The 24,489-nt window shown below is 38.0% G+C and overlaps 1 protein-coding gene across 1 annotated transcript in view; it reads left to right on the top strand.

Moving 5' to 3' along the window:
* Positions 1–4,937: 4,937 nt before the first annotated feature.
* LOC103760150 (cytosolic phospholipase A2 epsilon) overlaps positions 4,938–24,489 on the top strand; it is a 32,300-nt gene continuing 12,748 nt past the window's right edge. Inside the window, exons 1-8 of the mRNA XM_018082232.2 lie at positions 4,938–4,964; positions 5,412–5,447; positions 10,826–10,898; positions 15,043–15,179; positions 15,891–16,022; positions 16,602–16,642; positions 22,981–23,023; positions 23,476–23,539. Coding sequence (XP_017937721.1) covers positions 4,938–4,964; positions 5,412–5,447; positions 10,826–10,898; positions 15,043–15,179; positions 15,891–16,022; positions 16,602–16,642; positions 22,981–23,023; positions 23,476–23,539 — 553 coding nt within the window. The remainder of the gene's footprint in view (positions 4,965–5,411; positions 5,448–10,825; positions 10,899–15,042; positions 15,180–15,890; positions 16,023–16,601; positions 16,643–22,980; positions 23,024–23,475; positions 23,540–24,489) is intronic.

Raw genomic sequence — 24,489 nt, 5'->3', positions numbered from 1 at the left:
GCTTAGCATCTCAATATTTTGACTTGAGGGAAGTCAGAAAAATGCTGATGTTTGTGTTAGGACATGACTCCAAGAATTTAACACTGCATGAGACTAACGCTTTCCCTGGGAGACCCAAGCTCAGTGGTCTTACCTTGGTGTCTTGTGAGTTTCCTCCAAAATGGACTCATTTGCTTTCTTGTGTGGGGAAGGAAAGGCTTCTTTTTACGTTCTATTAAAACCTGCTCGTATTGTTCACATTGCAGCAATACCTCATCGTCTTGCCTGTGATGTGATGGTGAAAGGCAGCATAAAATGATAGGGGAAGAGATGTTTGTTTGAATGACTTGCCAGCTATTCATCAAAAATAACAGAGGAGAGACATTCAGTATTACTGGTGGTGTTTTTTAAGGAAGGAGCTGAGGCTTTGTGACATATCAGCTGGATTTTTCAAAGTGATTCAGCATTGATGTAATTGCTCTATTTAAGATCCAGATAGGTCAGCAACAATTTCTTTTTTTTGAAAACACCTGTTTGTGACCTGTCACACAAGCTCTGCTAGATGTAGTGGCATGATACTGGAAACAATTAACTGTAAATCTTTGTAGACTCTATTAGGGCTCACACATCTCTCAGGCTGACGGTGGATGAAGTTACCCCAGCTGGTAACATGAGGTTACTTCCTAATATTCTGAGAATTGGTTCAGATTGAAATTGGCTCTAGATTTCCCTGTAAAGGTCTTGGACTATGTGTCTTGTCATATTTATGACAAACTAATTACTGGGTAATTAGCTGACACAGGCTGGTGTTGGTTTTCCTCACACCTGTGGTCTGATGGGGGTAGGGTAGCAAAAAAGCTCCTTGAACAGTGCTTGAAATGTTGAATGAACCTGTAAAGGTCAGGCAACCTCTGAGTGTTCCTGCAAAGGCAGAGAGAGGTGCTGCTGGATGCTCAGAGCTACAGAGCACAAGGAGAGGCAGAGATAAAGGTCTTGAACTACTACTTTTTGAGACAAGGATTGGATTTGAAATTCTGTTGCAACAAGTCTGAAGGGAGGGTTGCATGTATTGGTAACAGATGGGCCAACACTTTGGTGATGATTTTTGGATGGTAAAGCAGCCCAATTGCTTCATCTGAGTGAGTAGGAAGAGCGAGATTTTATCTCTCTAAAACATATTGAAGGCATGTGGAATTGTTTTAATCAAGTTTCTCAATAGTCTTTTGAAGGCAGAAGTCCTCCTTCATATATGTCATAATCAGAATAACCTCTTAAGCAAAAATATAATACCCTCACCCCATCAGCTAGTGTGATCTCTCTCTTCAATTACTGATTTTGTACTTTTCATTCTCATGAATTTAAATTCAGATTCAGATTGAAGTTCTCTCCTGCTTACGAATGGATAAGGTTTTTTCAGACTTTTTTCCTCTAACTTATGCCCTCTGTCACCTTCTCCATGAATACTTTTTCAGGAAGTCCTTTTTGCATCTAATGTAATCTTATTTTTGAGTTTTTCTGATACAAAATACTGTTGAGCATTGAAGAACAGGTTTTCTGAAGGTGAGTTATGTAGAAACATGAAAATAAAATGCCAACATATTAATGTGAAAGTTATATATATATATAACCCCATATAAATATATGTGTATGGGTGTGTGGTTTTGTTTGTTTTCAGTTTTGGGTTTCTTTTTTCTTGGTTCTTTTTTTTTTTTTTTAATACCAGTGAGTTGCTTTAAATTAGTGGCAGCCAAAAATTATCTGGCCAAAGTTGAATTTTTCGGAGTTGGAAATCTGACACCATGGGGAGGGAAAGTGACACTTTTCATCCACGGTAAATCTTGTCTGTGGAGATTATTGAGCTTAGGTCCTTTGTGTAACTGGAGTTTGACTTGAACTGTTTGCTCTTGTTTGACTGGCCCGATTAGGTCTTTGTGGATTTTGTAGCTTGTGGAAACATTAAAAAAAAAAAAGAAAACAAACTGAAAGGCGACACCCACAGAATATCTGACACTATGTTTGTTAATTTGCTTTATGTGTCAATTCTGAGTAATTATTTTCTAATGTGACATCTGGCTATAATTTTTTTAATGCCTCTAGGATGTTTTTTGGATATTTACCCTTCTTGTTACATTCAAAGTTTTTAAATGACGACCGCTCCCATTGTCATCCCAAGGGTGGTACAAGGATTCTGTTCTCTTGCAATAATATGAAATCCCCCATTAGTCATACATTTCTGTTGTCCTGCATTTTCAGAAGGTGACAAAGTGGTATATAAGGTAATTGTGGGATATTGAAAGCAGGTGTTATTCTTACCTGCAACCTATTGCAGTTAGATATACAATTATCTGAATGTCATGTTGGGTGAATTAGTACTTGCAGCAGGCTAGTTTAGGTGAATTTTGACTGCCTCAGATCATTGGGATATTTGCTCCACTTTGCAAATATTAATTAATTAATTTAACTAATACACAGATACAAAATCGTGTGCATGTATGTGTGCACTGCAAAGTGCATGAAGAGCAGAGGAAAACTATATCTTCCTTTTTACTTTCCTTGTTATTGCTCAGAGCTTTAAGGAGACTGCTGAGTGTTCCCTCATCAGTTACACAGTCTCTCTAATCTTTAAAAAGAAAAGAGTGCAAGTAGTATGTATATGAAGATCACTGTCAATTTAAAATTGCTACTCTGGAAATGTGATTGCTAAAAAGAGCAAATATATATCTCTTTAGACTTTGGGTAACTTCAGCCATGAATTTACTCAATGCGTGCTTGATGGTTGTCTTTGTAATTCTCCTTGAATTATGGAAGAACTAAAGAAAAATGCAAAAAACCTCAACAGGATACATGATCTTTGAAGTAGTAATTTTTTTGAAATTACAATCCTGCCTCTCAAACTCCAGTGGGACAAATTGCAAATTCATGATTACTTTTTTTTTTTTAAAAGCAGATTGTGTAGTAGACATCAGTGAATAAAGCGAATTTTCTCAGTGATGACAAAGACTTACTGTTACAGGTGTTATGATCATTCAGTGCTTAGTTCTATCATGAATTTACTGCATGGCTGAAAAACTGTTGAGATCATAATTCTTGATTGGCACAAAGCCTTCAAAGATACTATATTCAAAAGCCTTCTTGTGTGATTTGGACAAGTAGTGGTTAAGGGAGACAAGATCAGCTGCAAAAGTTGATGCAGGTCAGGAGTAGGAGAGAGTGAATTATTTAGGAACATGTTTTTGATATGGCAACGATAACATAATTTTGAGAAAAGGAAAACAATCTGAACATCAGGAAACCATTCAGTAGACAAAATGCACTGACTCTGGAGCAATTTTCTACACTGTGAAGTGGTGTGTCATTTACAGATCTTAAAAACAGTGTGGGTAAGAGAATGTAATGTCAGGGAGTCTTGTATTGACTGTGAAACAGCTGGAATGGTATAAATCTGTATAGGTACCTATATCTGCCTGGGACAACTTGGGGAAGTTGAGCTGGATAGCCTACTCTCTTTCTTTTGATAGAGGATGTTTTACAGACATTTTAAATGAAAACAGATTCCTACTTTTAATTTTAATACTGGAATATTTCCAGGAAAATATTTGTCTTTCAAAAGCTGGAAAGACTATTTTTGCAAGAGTGAAAGTAAGTGGTTTTCAGCTGTGACTGCTTCACCTGAATTTGTTCATAAGTATTTAACACAGATATAAAGTAATCAAGACAAAAGTTAAGGGAGATATTTTGTCTTTGGAATAGAGATTGATTTTACTCTGATGACATTTCTTGGACAACACCTCCTCTTCCTCTGTGCAGAATTATTTTGGTACTGACTTCCATGGCACAGGCAAGTTCATTTAGGTGACATCCACTGCAGTTTGAAAAGTTACTTTCTTTACCTGCATGAATTAAGTTATTCATCATTATAGATCAGATTGATTTAAAAATAATTCCTTGGATCTCATGATGCAAGGGGGGGGGAGTACTAGCTGCCTCCTATCATCAAGCAGAGGGGCCAGGAAGAGTGTGGCAGAGACAGAATCTGGTCTTGCATGCTTCTAACTCTTCCAGCCTCCACATGTGTGTTAGTTTAGGGCTACTCTAAATCACTGCCTTGCAGGCAATGAGTCACTGCACACTGGGGTGAAGAGCAGTCAGGGAGGGTTTTGTGCCCTGGTATTTCCCACAGGGTGCCTGCTGTGCTTTCTGTGAGAGCCAGCACACACAGATCCCTTTGAAGTAAGCTCTGAGGATGGGTGAAGTGCTGTTCTCCCTTGCCCACACAGGAGAGCACAACCCTCTCTCCTTCCTCACCCTTCCACCCCCAAGTTTCATCTTGTTTGATTTAAAATAAAACTGTGAGATTTCTGGACATGAATTAACTTTTTTTCCTACATATACAATAATTATCCAGGAGAAGAATACTGAGCATGTGTCGAGGTTGCCAAGTGTAGCACAGAGATGCCCATCGTAGCTTGAACTGTGCTGCTATGGGAAGATTGCTACAGGTATTTGAGTTTATGGTTTGGAAAGAAGCTGTTGACATCTCTCTCTCCTACCCTGTAGTATGGTTCTGGCAGTGTAGAGATCCTCTGAAAGCTGTGATTTAATTAGTCAAAAGCACTTTGCTTGGGGGTTAGAGCTGTTGCATGAATGCAAAACTTTTCATTTGCAGTAGCATTTCAAGACAGCAAACCCTGGCAGAAAGAGGCTTCAGCGTCCTCCCCAAACCTCATGGTAGGTAGAAAAGGAATTGTTCTTTTTTCTGCTGACTCAGTTGAGGTGCTCTAATTGGCTGCAAAAATCAGGGAGGGGAATGCCTAATGACGGGAAATAATGAAGGGGTGGGGCGGGAGAGCCTCATCATAAAATCCCTATTCCTCCACCCCTAACCTGCATGAGGAGTTTCTGCCAGCCATACGACTCAGTAACTCTTGATATTGGACTTATATGCAACTGGGGCTGCAATGGGATCAAATTTAAGTTCAAATGAGGTAAGCAAAAGAAGCTGATAGCAAGTGTAAAGTGGGCAAAATTGCCTGATATTCCAGTGAAGTTGATCACAGAGGAGAACAAGTGGTTCAAATTGTATGGGCAAATCTCGTTTACTTTTCCTCAGATGCTGTTGCAAAGATGGCTTTCCTAGCCTAGCTTTTTAGAGAACTTCATGGCATGCCAGCACTTTCAGGCTACATTTTAGGGCTAACTATGTTACTTATTATGCTTCCTTAAAAAAAAAAAAGCTTCATGTCAAGGAAATAAGAAGCTGGCAGAGTGTTGTGATGGTGTGATGGTGGTTGGTAAAGCACCTAACAAATATCGTTAATGAGCATAGCTCTAAATATGGCTTTGAATGTGAGATATTTTGAAATGTCAGCCTAAAGTAAGGATTTAACATGTAGTTTAGTTTTCTTAACTTTGCCTTGTGTTGTTTTTCCTAGACTTTTACGGGCACCTCAGCACCAGCGTTGAGAACGGTAGGTAGCAATTAGCTGGCCCTTCATTAAAAGCTGTCCAGTGCTGAATGTAGATCACCAGAAAAAATGTTAGGAATTCAATGTCTCGAGGCAATTTTTACTGAATGTTTAAAAGCTGAGCTGCCATCTCAACTTTGTAGATTAAATATTGCCATGCCTTTGTGTAAGCTCTAAATAGTCTGGTCTCTGTTGGTGTCTGATGCTTATGATGTCGGTGTTGCACTTTATCTGGCCTGATTTGTACTTCACCTGTGTTAATTTTTTAATTCCTCCCTTTTTTGGGGGGGGGGTGGGGTTAATTTCTCTGGCTGAAACACCACCTTTTCTTATATTTATTCCTTCATAAGAAGACCATTCAAATGGGTCTCTCAGTTGTTCTTAGTGCTCTGGTATTTCTTGTAGTCTTTCTTTGCAGCATAATGATCTGTCATAGAGCTTGCAATTCTCTGTGTAACACGGTGTTTAAAAACATAATGTCAGAACAGGTTAAACTACAGAATAAGTGTGTTGTGTTCAGACTCCTGACAAGCATGATCTCATCTAGCCTAGTAGGAATGGGAGCAGTGCCCAGATTTCTCTGAATGCAAAAAAAGAGCAAAAGGTGTCTTGTAAAGGCTGAATTGAGGATGAATTCTTTTCACGGGCACAGGAAAACTCCCTGGGCAATTAGCAGACATTTATGTTAAGAGGTATTAGCATAAAAGAAAATATATCAGATAAACTGCTATGATTCAGTGAAGGGGAACAACGGCAGTGGCAACAGGATGGGTCTGTCTTCTGACATTTGCAGTGGGTTTGGGGCTGCCATATCAGTTGTAACTCTCTGGGACTCTGTAGTCAGAAAGATGGTCTCTTGCCCCTGCTTCAGTGACACGGGGGTTTCCCAGCCTGGTTTGTTTAGGGCTTTGATTCCATGTGTGGGATTCAGAGTGATACAGAGATTCTCTTCAGTGGTGGTGAATTCAGTCTGCCTTGTGAAGATTTGCTGTTATTGGTAGTTATCTGATGCCCAGTTGTGCCTGAGAGCCTTCTCTGTTCAAAATGAAATGCTGTGGTAAAGCAAAAACTTTGCAGAATTTCTTCAAAAACTAGCTTTTAAAATGATGTGTAGGCCTCTGTGTATAGTCTCACATCCCTAAGAAGTATGCTAGAATCATAAAAATTATTACTTTTAGTCCTGTAAAACTAACCTGTGTTTAGATGATCAATTAGGGGTTTTTTTAGCCTTAGTGCTTTTTACATTGTTAGTAGGTATGAAACCTATACAGTTCTGTGGCTTTAGATAGTGTCTCTTATCTTTAGGGTATATTTAGGGTGGCAGAACTGCCCTGAATACAGTGTGTACAATTTAAAGTAAGACCCAGAGGGCCTTCTTGCTGCCCTGAATCTCCAAGGCTCACAGAGGTAAAAATCAGGAATGACCTGAACTTTTTTCTTTTTTTTTTTCCTCTCCTTCCCCCCCTCCCCACTATAAAAGTTGTTATTTATGACAAGTATATAAACCTAGTATGCCTGAATTGGTTTTTGTTACTCAGTGGGTCTGTTAAGGAAATGAGTTTTCATTTTCAGAGTTAGTTTCAGGGCAACTCATAGGTTTTGTGTGATTTCAATTTGAGTGGCTATATAAATTAAGGTGAATATATAAAATACCTGGCGAGAAAATTTTGGTAGTACCCTTATGCTGATAGTCAAAAAAGTAACACTTTTTAGATCACCTAAATTACTATGCCATATTGAATTAATAAAGACAACCATGGTCTTGAGAAACAAAACACATCAATGTGAAAATGCTTGACTTGATTTCTCTTCTAAAATTTGGATTTATTCTAACACACAAATCTGGTTCTAAAGCTCCAAACAGGAAGAGAAGAAAAAAAAAAACCCACATGAAAATTGCAGTCTAAAGCCACAGAAGTTTTGCATAGCTCTTGGAAAGAAGTAGACATTGAGTCACTGCTGTTCCATTTGTTCTTATTCTGGAACAACCTTAGCAACTTCTACTGACCTTATAAGACCCAGCTATGGGATATTTTAAAATGGTTGAAATAAATACACAATATGCAGTACAAGGAAAAGTCTTTCTTATGCATTGACCTAGCATGAGGTGGTAGCCATAGTAATATAATGAAATCCTACCTGCCTTTGAGGCTCCAAAACTCTTTGAAGTTAAAAGGTGCCACATACCTGACCAAGGTCAGAAGCAAGGCAGTGACCTGTGTTTTAAAGCACTGGCACTCTTTCTGACACAGTGAGTGATTTCTGTGTTGGTCTTCATAGCTTTTAAAGTGCTGATGAGATTTCTATTTCTTTTTGATGAGAAAGTTAAGGGAAGAGTGTTCTGCTCGAAATAGATGTGTGCTTTAATAACTACCTTTTCTCTTGATGTAACTTGGGATTGTTGTACAAGTTTCTCTCTAGTCTCCTCTGGGGAAAAATTCCATGAAAAACTTTTGAGCTTGGAATTTTACTGAAATAGAGCAGTTTCAGAGCCACATAAGTTATGTAACTTATTCATATGGATGAGCACTCACATATGTGAACACTCCTATTGACTTCCCATGGACTAGATATGTAAGGATTGCACAAGTGTGCCACAGGACTTAATTGAATTTTTAACTGACGTAGGGTAGTGTGATCAAGACTCCCATTTGCAACCTCATGTATTTAAGTAGTTTCAAAAGTGATTATTAAAATGCCTGGCTTGTGTTTCCGGTTTATGAGGTAGGAATCGTGTCACAGATGAAATAAATATAGAAGCTGAAAGTTGAAGTGTGTGTAATAACTGACCTGGGAGCCTTCTGGCTTTAGAACTTATCCAGCCTGCGATATGGGCACCATCATATTAAAGGGAAAGATGTGGAAGTCCTTGGCAATTACCAGCAGATTACCCAGTTTAAGATACACTCCCCTAGTTTTTCTGTGTGATTTTGAGCAAGTCGCTGGCAGCTAGACATTGCAAAGCATTCAAGCTAAAAGATAGGAGCTATAAGGTCTGACTTCCAAGAATCTAGCATGGGAACAGACTCCACAACCTGAAGTGAAATACTGAGGGTTACTTCCTTAAGTCTTAGAGACTAAGATACGCCAAAATGGGAATTGTAAGAGCTGAGCAGGGAACTGCATAAATAGGTATGTCCAGGGACAGCTAAGAACAGAAATACCTTTCATAGTTCCCATCTCTGTGTACCACTTGGCTTCAGGTAGATACCACTGTCCACTTGAGATTCACAAAGTAAAGGTCTAGATGCCTGTTTTCAAAGAGCAGAACAAAGCTTATTCCTTTAAAATGGTGTCAAACCTAGTTGTTAATAGCACTTCCCTGGGATCTGGAACTTCTGCTCAAGTCCATTCTTCTATAGTCAAGGGATTCAAACCTTATCCTTTCTGGATAAGAGATATGCTCCACCTCTTCTACTGAAATAGCACTTCTGAGGTCAAAAACATTTATGATTTATTGGGTGAGAAAGCAGGGACCAAGAATAATTGTGGCAAACGTGAATGGATTTGGCAGGGGTAGACAAGCCTTGGCTGTTGGTCCCTGTGCCTAGGACTGCTTCTGTGTTTTACCCAGTTCTATTTAATGCATATAGAAAAGTAGTTCTGGCATTTCAACTATATAGTTTGGGCATGATGTCTTTTGGTTGCTTTTGATGGAAGACTGCGATCCTTCCCCCCACACCCCCAAATAACTAATTTTCTTCTTTCAAGGTGTGTCTATCCAAGTTATCCTTTGTGGCCATGTTTGGGAAAATAGAGCAGATAATGGTGTGATACATTTTTTGAGAATGAAATGTCCCACAGCTGACAATTCAAGGGCTTGCAAAGTGTGCACCATAAAACTGTGCCCTGTGCTAGAATTTAGTCAGGTCAAATAAGGCAGAACAAAGGTGCTGAGATCGATGACTGCTCTGACCTTCCTGTTACTGTCTCACTGCCCTTCAACTTTGCATCTTCAGGCCTCTTGCCAACCCAAAGGGAAGTGCAAGAAAATACGCTAGAGATTACCTAGGCTATTTCTTGGAGGCTGTTCTTCATCTCTTCTGCCTTTTCAGAGGTGCTGAGGTTTTCATTGGTGAGGACAAGGACCTGCTTCATTACACTGTATTAGTGTCCAGTGTCATGGTCCCAGTTGATAGACACTTTGTCAAAGCATTGTGAAACACTTCAGGATAAGCCTTGTGATACTGCTGGAAGGAAAAATGTTTCAACAAAACGTATAGCATGTATGAAGGAAATAATAGCAGTTTATTAGTTAACATTAGTGCCTCATTTTTACTTTTGCTGCTTATGATTAATAAAAGCACTTCCTATGCCTGTATTAAGTAATAAAACCTATATGTTTGTGTTAAGACACTGTGTTATCTTTACTAGCATATAGCATATCTATGAATGCAAGAGTGAGAGGGTTTTCGGGTAGAGTTAGTATCTGTTCTTACTAACTGGTACAGAGAGAAAGATTTGATAAGTTTTTGGGCACAAGAAAACCTGTTTCTGTTCTAAAACAGAATCAGTAAATGCAAAGCTAAATACCAATTTAAGCATGTGTTGAAAGAAATGATATCTGTACATGCATTAGTTTTTAAAGGAAAGATGGTATATATGAAATAGAGGAGATGTTATTGTGGGAGAGAGAAAGTAGTTGTCTCCAAGGTGAAATGGGGTAAGGGTTAATTTATAGCCTGGGAAATATGAAGACACGTTAGTATGAACCATGGAAGTTATGAGTTATTATAGACTTAATATCTCTGAGCCCAAGGTGTCTGATATCTAGTGGAGTTATGAGTTAAATCCTGAGATCATCTCTGGGATGATTTTTGTAACTTTCTGCAGGGGATCAGGGCTGAAGATCACAAGTGGATCAGTCTTCATGAGAAGTATTTCATCACTGTCAGCTGCATTTCTGGCATTTTAGGCTGTGCAGGGGAGCTTGTGCTGCTGAGGGAGCTTTTGCTGGTGCATGGTAGCCCCTTATCTCTACTTTCACAGCAACTGTGATAGTGTTTGGTGATCAAGTCTGTCCCACTGCAGGCAGTGGTGTGTAAGAGGTGAGGGCACCCATATATATACTGTAGGGATGTTCATTGTGGTAATAATGAAGCAATGTTAGAAAGAAATTATCTTTTTCAAATCAAATTCTTAGCACCTATTCTCAACTCATGTGATTTTTGAATCTGTTGCTTCTATTTTAGACCTGAAGAGAGTTCTGTATCAAAAATATTCACAGTTTTCCAGCTGTTCCAGTTGGTTTGTAATTATACTGGCTCAACCTTAAACCCCTTGTTTTATCTACATCCTTAGAACTTTAGGGTTACAGTAATCTGTGACTATAGAGTATAATAATGTAATCTTTTTAAATTTTTTTTTTAATTTTTGTGTAGGCACCTGTATCTCCTTTCAACTTGCTCACTGTAAAAATACTAAGAGTGAGGAATGTCCGGAAGGCAGACTTGTGTGAGTACTTCTACTGTTGTTGGATCTTTCGTATAACTCTTTAAAGAAAATATTTAGACAATGTTATTGCTCTCAAATTGTGCAGGAGTAAAAAGATATATTGCTGCATGTTTGCAAGAATTATTTTTAGTTTGATACTGAAATGTTGTTTTCTGCTCTTCAGTTTAAAGAGACTGACTCAAGCAAGGTGATGCATTTTATGTCTGTTTTTCATACCTCAATGTATGAGATATATTTCCTACCCTTCTGACATCACGCTTAGCTGCTGATCAGAGGGCTGTTCAGTAAACAATGTAAATTCTTGTGGTTTTAAGTAAGAAACCTGAGTATTTCCTACAGAATTTCTGGATAGAAGAAAGGAGAGAACTGGTAATGCAGACATAAAATCAGCAGTAGTGGGAAAGCCTATGAAAATAACAGAAGTACAAGCAAAAACATTCTATTACTTCTGCAAAATTTATAAATATGCAAGAAGTTATGATAAAATCCAGTGTGTCTCAGAATTTATTTAACCTGAAAAATGGAACACTTTAAAAGTCATAAAAAAAAATGAACAGAACATTACTGTGAGAGCCTGAAAGGAATTTAAGTGGGGGATAGTGAGGCGAAGTGAGAAAAGGATGTCTAGAATAGAGACTACAAGAGAAAAATGTCATAGCCAGATCACAGAACAAGAGTTAATAGTGAGAAGAGCCCAGGACAGAAGAAATCTCTGCAGTAGGGAAGTCTAGGGAGTCTGGTGACATCCAGCTGAGAAAAGCCCTATAACAATTCACGGTCTCTGCTCTGCAGGCTGGTGGGCATTGGCTTGTTGAACCAGAGTGTGTGGCAGCAAATTTAAAATGAAATCCTCAGTGGGAAAATGACACTTGCAAAAGATGGAAAGAACACCTTGTTTGCTGTCCAGATCTGACACTGACTTACCCAGGGGAAGGACTGGCTTAATTCTGAATTTTCCAATTCATTGAATATCTTCCTCACAACTTATATTACACAGATGTGGGTCCTCAATAATACACTCTTCTAGGTGCATTGAGACTTGTTCAGATGTCTTTCAAAATGCAGTTATGTCACTGAATCACTTTAATGGAGAAATGTGAGTAGTGAAACATCTGTTTAAAGAGGTTGGAAAGGCATGAAAGAAAAATGTGAAATAAAGACAAAGAGAATAAGGAAATTTGAATCTAAAGACCACAAGAATAAAACCAAAAGGTATAAAACAAAAAGTCCACAATATATTCCCTTAAAGCTTGTTGAACATGGCTCAAAATCAGTTTTCTTTTGGTACCCACAGAATTTCATGCAGCACATCGTAGTTTCTGAGAAAACCAGCTGTAAATTTTAGTTAATCCATTCTATATTTTTAGATTTTAACTTGTGTGATGGGTCAGGAATAGAGGGAAAACTTATCAGAGGTTGAATTTGGTGGTTTCTGGCAAGAGGGATGTGGTTAGATGACATGGAAGTTGTGCTTAAAAGCAGTGGTTTTGAATAGCTGATTACTATCAGGGAACAGATCTCTGCTGCACTTACTTGTGGTATTCCGGGTTACTTACTCGGGAGTCTTCTACAGTGTAATACTACTGTGCTTCTTTATGTTTTCCCTTGGTTCATTAGACAAGATGACCTTATAAGACATAAAGTTCTAGGTTTCCTGGAGACTTAAAGACTAATTTTTATGTACAGAAACATGCATTCTCTGGGCTTATGGTTGAATGCATAACTTTTCATTTGACAAAACCCAGATGTTCAAATGCCTAAATGGTATTTTGCACCAACCAAATAGGCCAGCACTGCAATTGCATCTACCAACCTGCATGCACAATTATTGGTGCATTTATGTACTCCAGTAGATCGTCTGCTTAGGCTCTAGTTTCTTGTGGCTGTCATCCTCAGGAACAACTTGCTTGCAGTCACTTGTTACCACAGTGAATCATCCAATCTTTTTCCATTAAACTTGTTGGCAGATCTGCTGTACCATATGGCTTTAGTACTTTGTATTCTGGTCTCAAGAACAAAAAAATATCATATCTTTACCTCCTTGATATGCCCCAGATTCAGAACTTGGGCATCCTAAGAATTTGTTTAAAGTGTATCTGTCTGAGAGTTTTGTAAACTTTTCAGCAACAGTATTTTCTCAACAGAAAATTTGTTGTCTGAAGAAACTCGCATTATTGTGGAAAACCTGTCCATTTTTTTGTCTGCAGTGGGAAGGATATTTCAGGCAGACTTTTCCTTTTCTGAGGTATAAAAAAGGCAAACATTTCAGCTAGTTTTCCTTGAAACCTCACTATTTTCAATATGGGAAAATGTCCCTTTTCTACCTGTTTGTAATGGTAACAGTATGCTGCTTGTTACAATTCTGCTAGCATTTTTTTCCTCCACTTTAGTTTTCTGTTTTTTATGGTTAAATGTTGGTCTTATGTTAAATGTCTGTCTAAATGTTATGTTTTTATGTTAAGTCGTGGTGTCAATTTATTTTTTATGTTCCTGTTTACTTCACCAGTGAAAAAAGAGTATGCTTTAACAGTATCCCTCCTTTCTGTTGTTTCAGAAAAAGATAATTTTAATAGGTTTGGGTATAGGCCTGAGAAACTAGACTGTGTTTTTGACCCTGCCACTGACTGCATTATGAGATCTTGGGCAAATCATATAATCATGGAATGGTTTGATTTGGAAAGAACCTTAAAGATCATTTAGTTCCAAACTCCCCTCCCATGGGACAATTTCCACTACACCAGGTTGCTCAAAGCCCATATCCAACCTGATCTTGATCAGTTCCAAGAAATTCAAGTTTTCTCAATGTACTTATTTGCATAATCCTTTTATTGCTACTGTGAAGTCAGTGTGTCTCAAGCCCTTTGAAAATGGAAACTGTAGCTTTAAATCACCATTAATCATTTACATTTTCATCTGCCTACTCTTGTGCCTCTTCTGAACATCTGATCAGTCACGCTCTTCTGATTAGGTGTAACTAAGGCCACTCTCTGGAAACACTTCCCTTCCCACAGTCATTATCAAGATTTTGCTAATCATGATAGCATGGTTAACTACACAATAAAGGCACAGCTTGGCTGGTAGAAAAATCTAAATCTGCAGTTGTTACTGAAAGATAAAGAGGAAATACATGAAGTAATTGTTCTTAATATGATGTAATAACACTTACAGGTTTTGGGAGTGATGCAGGGTTTGACGATGGGTTGAATTATTTGGTCTCTTCTGACTCACAAGGTTGCTGTAAGAACCATGTGACTGGCTGAGCACTGCTAACATGAAATAGGGAGATTGCATTACAGGTATGAGAGAAAGGCTGTCAGTGCCTGTGTCATGGTTCTGCAAATCTCACTCCCTGGAGTTCTCCTTCCAAACCCGAGGACTCAGAATATAGGAGAAGCTAATGTCTTTGGTGGCACTCATGGCTTCCTTCCCCAGACATGAGTGATGGCAGAATCTTTCTAGTCTGCTGATAAAATAGTAGGAAGGAATTGAACAACTAGTAATTTAATTGTGGTGATGAAACTGATTTTTGTTTTCCGAAAGAATTGCTGAGAAATATGTAACTTCTAAGAACTTGGTCAAATATCTGAATGAATATGGAATTGACACATTCTGGTTTGGGGCACAGAAATCAAACTTTTCAGCTTTGATGGGGGAACACTTTGCTTTTTGGCAAAAAAGATCTGTTGTTCCATATTTAAGCCAGCACTTCAATAAAGGCTTTCATTTAGTTATTGAAACTTTTCATTCTCTAATGAGATTCTTCCCAAATCTGGGGAATAAATTATAGAAAATAAGTCTCTACAGCCCAGATTTAAGATTTTGAGGCGTGTTGTCTGTTCAAGCTGTTTGGAAAGTCATGAATATAAGGCAAAATGCAGTGTGGATAGGTGTGCGTGTACTGTACATGGAGTACAGCGCTATTTCAAATATAAAGTAACATTAAAAAAAAAAGTAAGTCTGACTAAAAATGAAAAGGTGGAAATGAGCATTACAAATGAGTGAAGATGTCTCTATTTTCCTGTAAATGCTTCATTGTATTACTTACTCATACTCTGTATATTTGTCTTATTAGGGTTAAATGTGCACTGTGCAGTAATTCTTTCTCTGGATACATTTTAACTCTACTCATCTTCTCCCTTTACAGTCACCCTTTCAGACTGTTACGTGACACTGTGGCTGCCTACTGCCTCAGCTGAGAAGGTTCGGACCAGAACCATCAGGAACAGCAAAAACCCTGTTTGGAATGAAGCTTTCTGCTATAAGATCGACCGCCGCGTCAAGGTAATGAAAATAAATGGTTTTCATAATTCAATGTCTGTAGATAGTGGATTACACGAAAGTACAATAAACCAATACATATATAGCTAGTTTCCAAGCACTGGAGATATTAAAGATTTCTCAGAAAAAATCCCTGTTGCTTACATGCTCCTTAGTGTTGTTCTATTCCAGCTTTTTGTTACTTAAACATCTACTATACTGAAAGAGTAAGAATGCCCTGCAGAATATGGCCTTACTATCCCATTCCCAATCTTGACACATACAAGTGAAACCCAAGATCATGTAAAAAATAATAGTAAAATGAGTTAGTTCTAGATATTGTGGAAAGGAAATTCTTTAAATCTTCTTTATGTACCTGTGCCTGTTTTATACGCTTAGACCCAAAGGCCATAAAAGAAATGTAGAAACATTTAATATCACAAATTAATTAAATAAACAATTAATATCACAAATTCATGAATGTTCTACATTACCTGCCTGTCTCTTCTGCCTGGGGAAGTGAAGCAAACCTGCTTCTTTGTGTATGTAGAATTACTAGTAATGTGAAGTCTAATAATCCCAAATCTCTTCCCCTTTTCTGTTTCCCCTCTCCTTTTCCTTCTTCCCCTAAAATTGGAGGGGCAAGGGAAGAAAATCTAGTCTTGAGATTTTCCTGCCTTATGTGACTCCCAGATATAGTAATAACTCCATTATATTCTTAACCTCTTTGTGCAGAATGTGCTGGAGCTAAAGGTCTGTGATGAAGACACAGTCACCAGGGACGATGAACTCTGCACGGTTCTCTTTGACATAGATAAACTCACTGTTGGACGTACTGTTCGAGTGAAGTTTCAGCTGAATCCACAGGTGAGCACTGGAGTTGGTGAGAACAAAAGTAGATTCTTTCCTTCCATCTAAATATATCCTTTTACAGTGTTTTATTATAGGGAACATCTACTTAAACAGTATTTTGCTGCTATTATGAGAAAGACTTAAAGTTCCTGTATGAGTGCTCCATGCACTATGCTAAAAATATAGGATGGAACGAGCTGGAACTAATTATCCAGAGTCTTAATTCTAAATGTTTCTGGCATGTTTGTTGGCTTTTGGTATACGTTCTGAATTTTCAACCTCTTTAAACTGTAATAATATTAAAGCATCTGACTCTTTTTGTGTTGGGACTTAAAATCTGAAAAATAGTTGTTTTAGCAGAATAGAAGTTCCTACATCTGCATGCTCATATAGCATTTAGATTTCAAGAAACTAGTTTTAGCAACTGCTTTTTCAATATCTTAAAATTCAATATCGTCAGTTGACATTACATTCTGGGAATTTTCCTAAGTGCTATTCTAAATACATATTTTAAAAATTATATGTAACTGGTATGACGAAAGCTGAGAAGAAAAATAAGTGATGTATCTTTGTTTCCTTTTCTCCTCTCTTCAGGCACGTGAGGAGCTGGAAGTGGAGTTCACATTGCAGAACACGTGAGTAGAGTCCTAAATTCTAAATAAAGTGTTGTATTTAGTATAAAAATAACCCGAAAAACCAATTCATATGGAGAGTTCTTCTTAAACCTGAAGTCTCTGAAAGCAGTATCTAGATGTTTTTATTCAAGTCTAGTAAAATAGGACTTCAGAATACATATTTATAGATTTTAATTATCTGAAATGTCACTTTAACCCTGTTTGACTACTGTTCTCTTTTTTGTCATTGAATTAATATACAGCAAAGTAGGGGGACAATGACAATATTCAGGAAGTTTTGACCCTTAAAAGAAAGAGTGCCAAGCTTGAATGTCTTAATTACCCTCCTTCTTGAGGAATCTGGCTTTTCACATCCACAACGTTATAAAATGCGCTTCTGTAAATTGATTATTCAATTCATCTGGCTACACATGGGAAGCTATGGTAGAGAAGGGAGCTAAATATTCTGCATAAAGGAAGGACCAAAGATCACTGTGGGAGTCTGAGGACTGAGGAACCAGGAAAGGTGGAGGAGCACCTTTCACTTGGTAGACTTGAAAGCTTTTGGTGGAGTTTGACTGTTTAGAGGATATATTTGTTTCATGTAATTCATGCTGTGGAGAAGTCTAGGAACCTGTCACCCTAATTGGAGAGGGAGTCTTTTGCAGGATCAAGGGTATTCTAGTCTGTCCCCAAAATATGCTTCATGACTCTGAGGAAGTTACTTGAAAGGGTTTCTATTACCAGTTCAATCCATGTTATTGGATTGAAAGTGTTATTTAAACAACCTTAGAGGTGGTGATATTTTTGGGAACTTCTCAAGGCATTTGGGATGCTTCAGGAGGTCACGGTATAATGTGTTGGTGAACATTAAGTAATGTGTTTATTCTCGACAGCAGGTGAAATAAGAACTTGCTGGTGAGAGGGCAATAACTCAGTGTTAAGAATGGAAAAGGAAAGATCTCACAGTGTTCACATGAAAGGCAGTCCCAGAATCTCCTATTACAACTCATGGAGACTCATCAGCATGGATTGTTTGTTGTTTACTGTGCACCAAAACTTGCAGAAGGCCTAGCAGCATCAAGACAAACAGTGCCTGTCACCCCTCAGGAGTGTCATGACATCAGTAATGGCAATGGGGAAGTCCCAGTAGGCATCCCAGTGTCCCAGAAGGCCTGCCTAGGGCCTTCCTTCCTTTGCAAGTTAGAGGATGGCTTATGGAGTTGATATATCGAATCATACTCTTGATATTGATGGGGAAGGTCCAGATAGGTTGTCTGACTTGGATGCTGTGCACAAGTGGGTTTGCGTATGGAGATGGAGGCTGGAATTTGCCTCAGAGCATGTGCGCCACCAGCTCTGTGTCAAAGTTTTCTGGTGGAGATTGCAGCAAATTGCCTTTTCCTGGAGTCATATTCAATAAAGTTAGAAACACAGCAATTTCTGCAAGTGATGCCTGAGTAGCAATTCTACTGGTTGGAAGATAATGGTTGGGACTTTACAAATAAAAAGGACCCTTGGCAGTCTCAAGGAAGTGGTTTAAAAAAGAATGACAGTCATGGCTCAGTTGCTACAGCAAGAAGGCATCTGATCTACCTTTTTCCTTGTAGTGTTCCTGAGTGACCAATGTAATAGTTGTGGCCTGAAGAACTCCACTTGCCAAGGGAAGAAATTACTGCATTATAAGTGAGGAGTTGTGTGTGAGGTCCCAGTAGGACTGAGAAAATCTGCTTCCTGTTGGAAGTCAGATAAACTTTTCCCCTACTTATCCCTCATTTGCATTTCTTGTATTTGTGTGGCGGTCAATGCTGTTCTGCCCATCAGTCAAGTCTGGAATAAAGGTCTAAGCACACCTGAACTGATCAAATATTGTGATCTTGGTAGGATGTTGAGAGGGGTCTTTTTTCCCCTCAGCAAAGGAAAGTATAATGTCAGAGTAACTAATGAAAGGGTTTTTCTACTAAAATTGGATCACATTGTTTGTTATAAATGAGAGAACCCTGAAAAGGTCTGAAAAACTGAACTGAAGTTTGGTCACCAAACTTCAGTTTGGGTCACCAGAAAGCTAGGGACCAAGCTGACCTCACACGTGTTGAACAAGCTCAGCAGCTTTCGGCAAACTTTTTTGTCACTGGTGGATGGGAGAAGTGTTGACAGAGATTAGAGATAATTTTCAGAGGAAGAGAGCCCTCTGATAACAAGAACTACAGCTAAACGTGGGATATTTTCTAAAAATCTTGTATTGTGATGGAAACAATGAGAACATACATTTGGGGAGTAAATATGGCAGTTTATATCTGAAATTAATTATTATTCCCACCAGCAATTTTTCCTGATGCTATTTATCTGTAGTTTTTAATTTCTGCCGCATCTTCTTTCCACACATCACTAATTGCAAATTTACTACATTAGCTTGTTCTTTCTTTCCAGAGTTTCAGATGAATAATATCACACATGAAGTGCAACCCCAGGCCAAGAAAGTTTCTTAAGTTGCACCTATGATAGTGGCTTTGTCACTCCTATTTTTGTTTGCCTATACTCTCACTACAAAGTTTGTGTTTACCAAAAGGAATATTGTAAAAATTCGCTCATGATACATTGATGGGCTATGTGAAATTTGTTTCTGCATTCATTCCCATTTTATTTTATTTAAAATGGAAGAAAATTTTCATTTTGGTAGCTGGGTTTCCACAACTGCAAGATGAATACTCTCTCTAGTGTTGCCTCACTCTTATGCCACTCCTGCAGTATCAGCAAATGCTCACCTCTCTGCTGCAGAGTGGCAGGCACTGAGAGCCAGATGTTTGATCCTAACAACATGGAGAGAAAGGCATGCTCCTTCCTCCAAGTGTCACCAGCAACTGAGCCAAGGGATTGCAAACGCCCGCCCAATGTTTTATGGGCCCATAACACAAGCCCAGCTGCCATGAGAGCTGCTGCACTCAAGCGGCAGTGACAGAAAAGGTAAGGTCGTTGTACACAGGTTGCTGATTTGAATACTTTAGCGCTTTTTGTGTTATTTTCTGGTGATTATCAATGGTAATGTGGGATTTCTTCCCTGTGTTTCCATTGGTAGGGTCCAGCATCAGAATGAGCCTATACGGGTTGCTACAGGGACTGGGTCCCGCTGGACTAGGTGGCTTCGTTCGCTCAACATCCCCCTCCCCTCTGACTTCTACTGAAGCCCACACTCGATATTGAGGGGCCACAAAGAGGCTTCTGATGAACTAAAAGGTACTTTGAGTTTCCAAGGAGAGGTCTGAGAGCCCCATGGCATTTGCTGTACCTGCTGATCTTCTCTTTGGCCTCTTTTTTCTTTCAGATGTCCCAAGTTGAGGAAGTGCATCTCAAACAACTCTTAGAAGAATGAAGGACCACTCTTACACAACCTTTCATCTCAGCTCCCTCTCCCTTTTTTTTTTTCAAATGTGAAAGATAATATTTGAAACGTAGGCCAATAAATAAATGTAAATAGGTGTACAATAAGTTGTATAAAAGTTAAGTATTGATTATTGAAACATGGCAAAAGCATGATTTTTAGACAATAAAAGTTTTTTTCTTTCTGTAGTTCTGCTGTATTATTTTGATAAATTCTCCCCATGTGTGGGAATCATGCTAGCCATTTGGTTTGGGCACTGCTGAGGAAACACTCAGGCTGTCTCCATCCATTGGGGACCAAATGTACTGCTCGTATTTTGGAGGAGCACTGAAGACAAAAGTTAGAAGTTGAGAAAGATGACAACCAAAAAACATTTGAGGTGAATACAGCCTTCTTTACTGAAACAGTACTATACCCCATGCTTCTCTTGAGTCGTCAGAAAATTCAGAAAAGTAGCTTGTATTACTATGGAACCCAATAAAAGGAGGGAAGCTGGATCTGGCATGAAAGAATTCAAATTTTGTAGATAGGTATCAAAAAATTCGGATTCTCTGGTGAAATGGAGCACATTAGTCTATTCTAAGTGAGAACTGCAATGCAAGAGTAAGTTACAGTGTGACTGTAACTTCCCATACAATGTTTCCTGTTTCATTATAAGTCAGGCACAATCTATAAAGGAGAAGGCAGCAATTTGATGTATACCAGTCCACTTGATGTATACCAGGTGTTGGGAAATGATCCCTGGGCTAGCAGAGTCCACTGCAGCCTTAGGCACCCCTTCAACAGACATGTAGTGAAGAAGGATGTCTAGAGTCTCTGTTTTTGGCTTTCCCTGCCACAGGCTGTAATATGCTGCTGATTCTCATAGTGAAACTGAGGTCTGCAATAAAAAAAGACCACAAATCCCAAACTGTGATGGAGGAGAGGACAGGAGTCTTAGTATGTGTAATGAGGACTTCTAATAGCAGGTTGATTGGTAGAGAAATTACCAGATAGTCACAAGAAATGGATGCTATTCAAAGCTCCAAAGATAGGCAAAATATTCAAGAGTCCCTGCCAACCTGAATAGTAAGAGCTCTTTTGCACGCAGTTCAACTCTGTTTCTAACTGTGGCTGATTTCCAAAGCTTCAGAGAAAAGTGAGTGCCTTTGCTCCTCTAACGCTAGTGTATGGATAACCAGGTTAAAAAAAATAAATTAAAGCATCTGTCTTAGGCTGTGACCAGCAGAAATCTTGAAATTCAGGATATAAAAGTGGAAAGTGCAGTGTGGAGAGTAACTAACAAGTGACAGTAGCTGGGCTTTCTTACAGCACAGCAGACGTAGCAGCCCAATAGAGAAAATTCAGGTATTGGTGCTTAATGGCTGAGTTGTCCTGGTTCTTCTCAGGAGCATTCCAAGCTGCTCTGTACAACAGTGCAGGTTTTCCACCATGTTTGAGGGTCATACCTGGGACCTCCTGGCTATCAACTAACTTTATACTTTATTGATACTAGTACTTCAAATAATACTACACTTTACTGGACATTTACTTTCAAGAAGAGATATCTTTACCTCTCTTTCCACCTTCATTTCATCAGGCTATGCAGACTAAAATCTTTTAATATTTATCATGCTGTTTCTTGCTTTCCTTGTTTTTCTTAATGAAACATTTGAAGATAGTGACACCATATGTAATATTATGACTATTTTATTGCAAAATCATAATTAAGTGCAAAAATTTGTGTCTGAAACAAAACTTGAGTGGTATGGTACTTATGCCCATTTCCCTGTATACAGGTAGAAACACTGAGTATTTCTTGTCCATTCCTGACAAATGTTCTTTGAATTCTTCTGAAATACACTTTCAAAGAAAGATCTTACAAAATTCTTAAGTGTATAACTGTTTTTTTGAGGAGAGGTGTTTGCTTGGATTTTGTTGTTGTTTGGTTTTTTTTAATGGAAAGTTTTGCAGTGTATTTAGCCAGCTCATATTTTTCTCTTAAAGGAAAACACTGATTTGGAAATGAAACTTTAAGCTGTTTATGAGCCTTGCAATTTTAGGTGAATTCTTTGTCATGGGAAATCTTATAAAGCTATTATAATGCGTGTTTATACTGAAATCTAATTGTTATGATAAATCTTCACTTAAAGGGGATACAACCAACGTCCTTCATCTGATTTCAAAGGAATTGTATCTTCTGGTTTCAGCTGAGATAAAATACATAAAATATAGAATTATGTGAAACCTCAGAGTGTTACAATCCATAGCTTTTAAAGTCTTAATAGACAGCTTGTAATCTCTGTAGCAGGTTGAGGAGTCAGTGCTCAATCTTCATAAAGTATTCCTTTTTAATTACTCTGAGTTCTTGAGATACTATATAAATTTACATGTGCAATTTATTAAACGGATAAATGATAAGATATTCTTAATGGACATTGCCTTATTTTTCTGATGGAAAAATAAGAATATATTATGAATTAACCTCTCCCCCTGTAAGCGGAAACACATCTACACATATAGTGATCTATTAAAATCTCATTTGTGATTTGCAGGTCACTATATAGAGGTGAGTACAATTACTTCTGCTGTTATGGTGATTTTTTTTTAAGTTGTGGAAATCTAGGCAGTTGTATCAGTTTTTGAAGTACAAAACCTTGGGTAAAACTGTAACAATCAAAACAATCAAGATGGATTTAACAGCCTTCAGCTTTCATCAAACTCAATATGTCACATATCAGTATTCATTGTATGGTTTGCTGAAGCAAATGTATAAGACCACAGGAGTAGAAATCCAACTTTATATATTGTCATGAGTGGATGGAAAAATTGCAACTCAGGTCATCATCTAATCTTAAGCTTTAAAGTATTTTTGTGTGAGAATGTTGAAGTCAGAAATGTCAAAGCTATGGGGGAAATGAGTAATGTGTTAACTAATAGACTTAAATATTTGTCTGAGTTGTCACACCCATGACATTATATTTTCTGTTTTATTTTTCAGTCTGGACTATCCTGATGGCATTATTACTAATGGAGTACTAGTGGTAATATATATTTATTACAATCTTTCTTGTGTCTTCATAGCAAGTGCAGACTAACTAACTCTGGAAACTTTGAGCTCTGTCCTAAAGCCAATATTGCCACCTACTCTGTTCTACAAACTGGAGGCCTAGAACTATCAGGAGTTAGTGAAGCAAGTGATACAATGCTCATAAAATAGTCCCGTATCTTAATGCACCCATTATTTTGAACAGGGCTCATCTTCTTTACTTAACTATCTCTCCAAGTTCAAGCAGCTCATGAGCTGTTCCTCTTTAGTTTCATATTCAGAAAAAAATACCTTATCTCTATTTCCCTCATGTTATCTGAAGACATAGTAATAGATAATAACTGTGTTCCTCATTGATCAACCAGAGGGGTTGGTTGAGAACAGTATGAATCACTTGCAATGACATTTATACTTCTCTCAGTCATCACTCATCCTCTCTTGCTACAGGCACGTGAGGTTTCCTGTTTGGAGGTTAGAGTGGATACGGGGAAGCTGAAGCAGCAATCCACAAGTGAGGTTATTGCTTCATTAAACTATTGTTTTTGTGTTGTGATTAAGTCATTATAACAGATGTTTGTGCATGTTACTGTAGCTGTGTCATATAATACTTAGTTTTGCCATGTCCCACCTGACAAAAGATTGTATCTGTCAAAATTCAAGTTAGTCAAGTATTTGGTTATGAGGCAAATCTTAAACTGATGCAAAAATAGAGCCATGTATACTAGAATGAAAAACTTGGAAAAATTATGTTAGTTCTTTTTTTGTTTATTGCTTGTCCAAAATGAATTTTTCTAGGTTGGATCTTCTTTTAAAATTATCTTATAATTCAAATAATATGTAAAAATATTATCCTGTATGTTTGATTTGGGTTTGAGTATGTATAATGTTCATGCACATTTAGGGTTCCAAAAGAGACTTTTTTTTGGTTTTTTTTTAGTAAAAATAATAAACTTAAGCTCTTAAAACTTAAACATAAAATTGTATTGAAGGGGTCTGCCCAAAATGCATGAAAATACTCCGCAACCACAGGATCACCAAAACAGGACTGTTTGTAAAATTTAGCTCTAATAAATACAGCAGGATTCTTCACTAGTCTTTAAGTTCATTCAAATAAACAGTAACTTTTGTAGAGCTGCTCATGCGGCAAATCTCAAAAACTCTCATCTGTTTTGAGTTAATTCATGGATGGAAAATTGACCTTTACAAAGAAAATGATAGCAATTACTGAGTTGCACTACAGGAACTTTCAGGCAGAAATCTAACATGGGGAGGAAAGGTTAGTGAAGTAAAATTATATGCTTCTTGGCCCTGATCTTGCAAGAGAACTGTATATTATCTCTCTGTAAACGTAAAGGTTTTTTTGTACAAGAAACACAGACTTGGGGTTCAACGGTTGTTTCAGTTTTGGTGACATAAGGGCATATACCAAGTAGTCTGCTTGATTTTTGAGTTTATAGAATC

Source organism: Manacus vitellinus, unplaced genomic scaffold, assembly GCF_001715985.3.
Source record: "Manacus vitellinus isolate BGI_N305 unplaced genomic scaffold, ASM171598v3 scaffold_6_pilon, whole genome shotgun sequence".
Lineage (NCBI taxonomy): Eukaryota > Metazoa > Chordata > Aves > Passeriformes > Pipridae > Manacus > Manacus vitellinus.
The sequence above is the reverse complement of the archived record's forward strand: the minus strand, read 5'-3'. Positions and strand labels throughout refer to the sequence as shown.